This window comes from Ascaphus truei, chromosome 12 (assembly GCF_040206685.1).
Source record: "Ascaphus truei isolate aAscTru1 chromosome 12, aAscTru1.hap1, whole genome shotgun sequence".
Taxonomy (NCBI): Eukaryota; Metazoa; Chordata; class Amphibia; order Anura; family Ascaphidae; genus Ascaphus; species Ascaphus truei.
In genome coordinates this window covers 51,694,257-51,701,587 of record NC_134494.1, presented here as the reverse complement: position 1 = coordinate 51,701,587, position 7,331 = coordinate 51,694,257, and the positions used below count along the sequence as shown (strand labels likewise).

The 7,331-nt window shown below is 41.7% G+C and overlaps 1 protein-coding gene across 4 annotated transcripts in view; it reads right to left on the bottom strand.

The window, feature by feature from the left end:
- Positions 1–232: 232 nt before the first annotated feature.
- USH1C (USH1 protein network component harmonin) overlaps positions 233–7,331 on the bottom strand; it is a 92,780-nt gene continuing 85,681 nt past the window's right edge. For all 4 annotated transcript variants that reach the window (XM_075567703.1, XM_075567704.1, XM_075567705.1 and 1 more), the window contains 5 exons: positions 6,591–6,644; positions 5,843–5,942; positions 4,130–4,239; positions 3,928–3,983; positions 233–1,099 (listed from right to left, as the gene is read on the bottom strand). In XM_075567703.1, the coding sequence (XP_075423818.1) occupies positions 1,087–1,099; positions 3,928–3,983; positions 4,130–4,239; positions 5,843–5,942; positions 6,591–6,644 (333 nt within the window). In that variant the 3' untranslated portion in view covers positions 233–1,086. The remainder of the gene's footprint in view (positions 1,100–3,927; positions 3,984–4,129; positions 4,240–5,842; positions 5,943–6,590; positions 6,645–7,331) is intronic.

The window sequence follows — 7,331 nt, the reverse complement described above, 5'->3', positions numbered from 1 at the left end:
TGCCATTGATTCATTTCCAGAAGTGCAATGGTCAGTACTGTAACTCATACTTGTTTCTCCCAAGCATGGGAAGCGCGATTTTTTCAAATGTGTTTTTATGTGCAGTGATCCATGCGCATTGCATTTTGGGAAAAAGTTTTGTGTAATGCATACTTTTGACCTTCTCACTCCATAAAATATGAAGCCTAGGTTGAGTAGAGATGCAATTTTAACACAGTTTGAGTGCACACAGTTGAACTATTAACAGATATATGTTTATTAATGTGTCAGCTCTATTTACATATGTATGATAGTACTAAATATCATAGCTCATTGAACAGATACCAACTAATTTGCATACTAATAACGTGTGATAATTGTTATATGCCCTTCTGCAAGAATTCAAGAGTTCTCTTCATTAATATCTGGGGCACCTCACATGGTCTCAAAAGCTCACATAAAAGACTTAGAAAAAGTTGCTGTGTTAGTACTATAAAATGTATCACAGGCCCATAAGGAATCGAACAATTTCCGGGACCAACCTGATTACTCTGTAATTCAGGGGTGCGCAAACTTCCTGCGCTGCACCTCCCCCCCACCCGCCTGCTCCCCCGTGTCGCGCCCCCTTGCGGCGTCAAATGACGCTTTGGGGTCATGTGACATCACGTGACCCCCACTGCGTCATTTGACGCTACATCTACATGGCAACAGGCGTAAATGATGCCACGGGATCATGTGACATCACGTCACATGGCCCCACGGCATCATTTGACGCTGCGTATCATGGAGATGAGGGAACACGGAAGCTGGGTAATTGAGTCGCGCCCCCCCCAAAAAAAGTCTTGCAGCCCCCATTTTGCGCACCGCTGCTGTAATTAATGTATCGATCAAGTAATTACCCTGTGATTGCAGACAATTCAAAAAAGTGCCATCAGGTAGCACAGTTTTCACATATTAAGCGAAGGTGATCCGTTTCCTTTGTTACGTTGCAGCCATGTATGGTACAATGGTACAATGTAAAAGGGCAGCTGGTCCTTCCGCTCTCAGAGCCGCTCTCAGAAACACAGGGCTCTTCTCTCCCCATCGCTTTGCATCGTTTCTTCTGCTTTAAAATAAAGTCCTACAAAAAGAAGAAGAAACGGACTGTCAGAAAACAATGGATTAGAATGCAGATATTATCTGTTTTATGCCGTGTGAGCAATCTCACAGAGTGTTCTGAACACAAGTAAGTGAACGAGTGCGCAGTTCTGCTTACTTACACTACTCAGTGCATTGAGACCTGTAACACTTTCTTACAACATATATGTTATTTGAAAACAAAAAGAAAAACGGTTAAGTATTAACTGTAAGTACTGAGGCTTTGTGTCTTTTGTTATAATACAGGAGGTCACAATTTCAGCAGCACTCCTTTTTGGCACACATATATGTAGTGTAGTGGGTTTGGGTTCTGCTGAGCTTACAGTGAGTGTGTGTGTGTGTGTGTGTGTGTGTGTGTGTGTGTGTGTGTGTGTGTGTGTGTGTGTGTGTGTGTGTGTGTGTGTGTGTGTGTGTGGAGGAATACTCTCAGCTACAGTAACTGCAAATATCACATGTGCGCACATTCACATGTCTCAGTCAGGTCTGCGGCCATGCTTTCCACTATTATCTCTTAGCATGCAGTGCTTCCACTGCAGCACAGGATTCTGGGAAATTATATGTAAATGAGTACAGACCATCACCTTTTACTTCAAATTCATTTTGACGTTGACCCCTATAAATGTATGCCTGCCGCATTACACAGCTTTTCAGCACAGCCTGGGTTAAAGAATTGCATAGCCAGTAAATCTACCCACAGATAGCTGTTCCACGTGTAGCAGGGTACTTCCCTTACCTCTGTAGGGAGACAGTTCCGTGGCTCGGGAGGATTGGGGGAAGTTGCGGCGGCCATCTTGCGGTTGGTGCCGCATGTATATGATAAACTGTGTGTAGCACGGTGGCGGCCATGTTATTGTTGGCGCTGCCGGAAAGAAAGGTTCTAAGAGGAGAATCACCTCTGCGGGACAGAGGACCGTACCTTACCCCTAGGCCCCAGGCAGTCCCACACTGTAGCGGAGTATTGTATACCGTATTGTGAGTGTGATTATTTGGGGTATACAGTGTAAGTATACCGATTTCCATGAGGAGCTATCCCGCCAACGCTGGGATCCTCACGGGTGGAGGTGCTGCACCCATTCACCCAGGCTCCCCACTAGCGGAGGCTTAGCCTGCAGTTTCCCTTAGGGGTAGGGAAGGGGTGTTACACAACCTTTTGGGTCTCTTTAGTGTAGGCTGGTTATACTGGCTTTGCAATTTGAAGCTGGGATAGGTTACAACCATACATTAAATATGTTATGGTGGGTTAAAAAAGTGACAAAAAAACCTCCACCGTACAGTATACAGCATAGAAATCTCTTTTGTATACCAATATGAGTCATTAGAGCAGTGTTTTCAACCAGTGTTCCTAGGAACCCTTGGGTTCCCCGGGCATCTATAAAGGGTTCCCTGCAATTCTCTGGTCAATTGAAAATTGTATCAAATACAGAAGAATTTACAATGCATCTGATCTCAGACGCGCTATTAGAGAGGGTTGGGGTTCCTTACAATGTATCTGATCTCAGACGCGCTATTAGAGAGGGTTGGGGTTCCTTACAATGCATCCGATCTCAGACGCGCTATTAGAGAGGGTTGGGGTTCCTTACAATGCATCCGATCTCAGACGCGCTATTAGAGAGGGTTGGGGCTCCTTACAATGCATCTGGTCTCAGGCACGCTATTAGAGAGGGTTGGGATTCCTTACAATGCATCGGATCTCAGACGCGCTTATTAGAGAGGGTTGGGGCTCCTTACAATGCATCTGATCTCAGGCACGCTATTAGAGAGGGTTGGGATTCCTTACAATGCATCCGATCTCAGACGCGCTATTAGAGAGGGTTGGGGCTCCTTACAATGCATCTGATCTCAGGCACGCTATTAGAGAGGGTTGGGATTCCTTACAATGTATCTGATCTCAGACGCGCTATTAGAGAGGGTTGGGGTTCCTTACAATGCATCGGATCTCAGACGTGCTATTAGAGAGGGTTGGGGCTCCTTACAATGCATCTGATCTCACGCACGCTATTAGAGAGGGTTGGGGTTCCTTACAATGTATCTGATCTCAGAGTCGCTATTAGAGAGGGTTGGGGGTCCTCAGAATCTCACTTGGGGTTCCTTAGCCAAAAAATGATGGAAACCACTGCGATTAGAACAACAGTCCAAATAACTGCACTGTGCTTGTCACACTGCATAGGACAACCCGGGTCTCTGTGTTCTCCACGATGGATTACTGTGGAGTCTACGGCCTCTGCAGGAGAAACCCCTGCCTGTATACAGCAAACAGGTCCCTGGTTGGCCTTGGTGTAGATGTGGCAGGATGGCTAAACATAGAATATGGAAGCATAGAGTTGGTGGGTCCATGCTTGGCAATATATTTTGAATTCATAAAGAGTGGATTGTTCCCTAGAGACGGTGGCACTTAGGACAGAATATGGACAAATGGATTATAAAAGTACCGCACATTTGTACTCTATTTAAATGGAACGAGGTTATAAAAAGTAAGTATTTATTTTTTTACAAATCACAGCTTGGTTTTTAATATCAGCCATACGCTTAGATTTCATATAATACAATTTATGGAAAGCAGATACAATTATTTTATTTTCTTTCATTACATTTTTCATTTTTAAACTAAATCTGTCAGCATGTAGATAATTCTAATTTATCACTAAACTGCAGCCTGACAAACTGTAATTATTATTAAAAGATGACTTGTAATGTAGTCTTTAAAAGACACACAATAGGAGTTAATTCTATAACTGTTACAGATTAACTATCTCTGTTCATTGAGCTTCAATCATGCCATACAGTACATCTGAGAAATATTAGGGTACTTACACCTCATCGTCATACTCCTTGGGTGGAGACACAGCTATGACCAAGTCTATCCAGTCCTGCAGGAATAAAAACGCAACATTTACAGTCACACAACATTGGCTATGGCATTAAAAACGGGAACTTTAATACAATTAGGAAATGTGCCCGATCCTTTGCATTAACAGATCTTCTTTTTCCATGGATCCAACGCACAATAACATACCCCTCCCATATTCCAAGCTTTGGATAGAGTTGCTTGGGCTTCTGTTAGCGTGACATCAGTTAAAATCTTTCCATTGACTGCCAGTATCTCGTCCCCTCTTACAATTCCACCTGCAAGAGACAGAATGCAGAATTATAAAAAACAGAAACCCCCAGAACCCTGTACTCTTTTGTTCCCTTTTTTTAATAATTAATTCATGCTTGTAGGCTACTTATGCTTTCACAGGAACTGGTGATTTCCCCTAAATAACTGCAGAAAGCTGCTGAAAAAGTTTGCTGACCATCATATAACTAAATACACACTACTGTAGTCCAGCGCCATGTTCTGTGTTGAAAGTAATAAATACATTTTTTTATGAAATTCCTTAAACTTATCCTTATTCCCCAGTCTGTGGAAAAACGAAGGGGGTTAAAATAATCGTGCTGTCTCTCTTATCCTAATTGTACAAAGGTGTTCTGGGACACTTATATCAAAGAAGCGCTCAACTACTCAGATTATCCAATACATTTCTATAACCCACTACACATCCTAATGGAATGTGGGGTGTGGCAGTGACCCAGCACACACTGCATACTGTACAGCAGACAAAAGAGGGGCATATATGAGAGATAATGCCACATATATAAAAGTTCACTTATGGCGCACTCCAGTGGGGGGAAAAAACCTATAAAATATATCCTTTATTAGTACATTAGAGTGTTTAAAGTATTTGCACACAGAATATGTGTTAAAAGTATTTTAAACCATCGGAGATGCTCAGACTTACAGTAAGTGAGGGATAGATTGCAATGAGATCCCATTATTACCCTTGAATGAGACTGTAGGTAGTTACACATCAGGGCGGAGGTAAGTGTAGTGATTGGTGTAACTTAATACATTTATATTTGGTACTTAATGCTAAGTTTTTTCTTATGCTGGTGGTCCTACCAATCTAGAATGCCACAAAATACAGGACCACTACCAATTTTCTCAGTACTTATAGATGGTAACTTCCATTTGCACAAAAAGGTTAAATAATGTGGGCTGCTATATTTAATTCCAATGAGTGTTCATACCGCAATATCTTCTAATATTCTTATATAGTGATAATCTCATATACAGTATAGAGCACAACATATTATCTGACCGATGGTTGACAAATAGTATTGCTAGGATAGCATCTGATTGAATCGTTTGTAGTTGGCAGAAATTGACTCACAGTGACCTTGTAATATATAAGACACCACTAGCATTATAAACCAGATATTAGAGAACTCTTGCCATTAGCAAGATGCTGTTTCAAGTACGTTAAGTTTTACAGGCCATAAAGACGTGCAGCTTAAATCAAAAACGCTGGATTAAATTCTCACAGTGATATGGATTCAGTTAGGCTTTTTATTGGTTACTTAGGAAGCGGTACACACTTCTGTTAACCATCAGACAGCATTGTTGCATCCGTACAAGAGTGCTGCAGAGCCGATAATGTGGTTTGCTGATACAATGCCAGCACACCAACCTATAAAGGATAAATAGCGACGAGCTCTGTTGAATTTATGCAATTAGCGCATTTCTTACAGTTCATTGGACTCCAGCACAAATTAACACCAGACAACTCAGTTTGCATAGAGCTGCTCAGTTGGCTATGTATCAGTGAGTAAAGTACACATTGAGGTAAAAGGGTGCTTCTTTAAAAATATCCATTATCAATCATGCAAGCTCTCATGATTAACTCACCATGATTGTCTGCTGCTCCCCCATCATAAATGGAAGAAACCACTATTTTCCCAATAGGTGATTGTATTCCTCCCTCAACGGCGAGATCCAGCGCTCCCTCCTGTGGAAAGAACATTGGTCAATGGCAAATGTTGCCCAGCTTGTAAGACAATGCTAACATGCAGCGCCTTCAGCCTCAGAGAAGAATTTAATGCAATACACAGAAAGTGAAAGATTCCCAAATGCACTTAAGAGTTTAATGCGTTACTAACCAAAGATACTTTTCTTTCTACATTTTTTTTTTACATAGGCCTCCGTCAATTAAAATTAATAATGTAAAGCAACCCAGTGGGTTAGTTATCAAGTGCAGGACCTCTATGTCAAGAAGCAAAGCAGGATTGCAGGTAACGCAACACCAGGAATGTGTATTTTCCATTAAGATACTGTAGTTAGTCTTCTAAGAAGGCATATGTGCCAGGTATCTTGGTTTTCATATGCTCTTAACTCCAACCACAGGTTACATTTTTACCAATTGCAAGTGACCCGGATGTATAGTTTTACATTGGATGTCACACTCCTCGGCTTCAATATCAGGAACACACGACACATCCACGAGGGTAAAAGCTTATATTATTTTCATGAGATTCTGATAGTAGCCGAGTATGTTTATGAAATGTTGTAGCATTAGTTGGAACAAAATATGTCAAAAGACCTTTCTGAATAACTGTGGGGCTGTATGTACCATTGGTCTCCACTCCGTGATATCTACCTTTTTTATTCGGAGCTGCCTAACATCCTTCCCGGCAATTTGGTCAGGTGTAAACTAAAAAGGATAAAAGAAATAAAGAATTAATAATGAAACACACTTAATGCCCAAAAGATGTTCGGGAGAGAAGTAATCAATGCGTTCTTAAAATCTCCTTGATATAATCCAACAAATGTCATGAACAATAATAAAGAAAGCATATAAATAGCTCTGAAGAACCACTGGTTCAGAATATTGTGTGTGTGTGTGTATGTGTGTGTGTGTGTGTGTGTATGTGTGTGTGTGTGAGTGTGTGTATATGAGGATGAAATCTGAAAATGAGGAAACCAGTAACATGGAGAAGAGACGCTTACAACTACAGCTCCTGGTAGATCGGGTGGGGGAAGCCTCCATTCAGCAGTGTTATCGACAAGGGCTGACGACGATGATTCTATACAGAACACACACTGATTATATATATATATATATATATACTGTATATATATACACACACACACACACGTATTTAGGCAGAGGCCTACAAAGCCTGTGCTTAGGACAGCAAATTTGAGGGGGAGGGGGGTTGCTGCGGTTACAGAGGCCCAGCTCTCTTCCCCACAACAATTAAACTGATTGACTGGGGAGAGAGTGTCATGGCCTCTTACCTCCTCCTACAGCGTCACGTGGCGACGCGTTGCCATGACAATGTGATGTCACATGGTATCGTTACATGGTTTTTGAGTTAAAAGGTGACACATTGTGTGC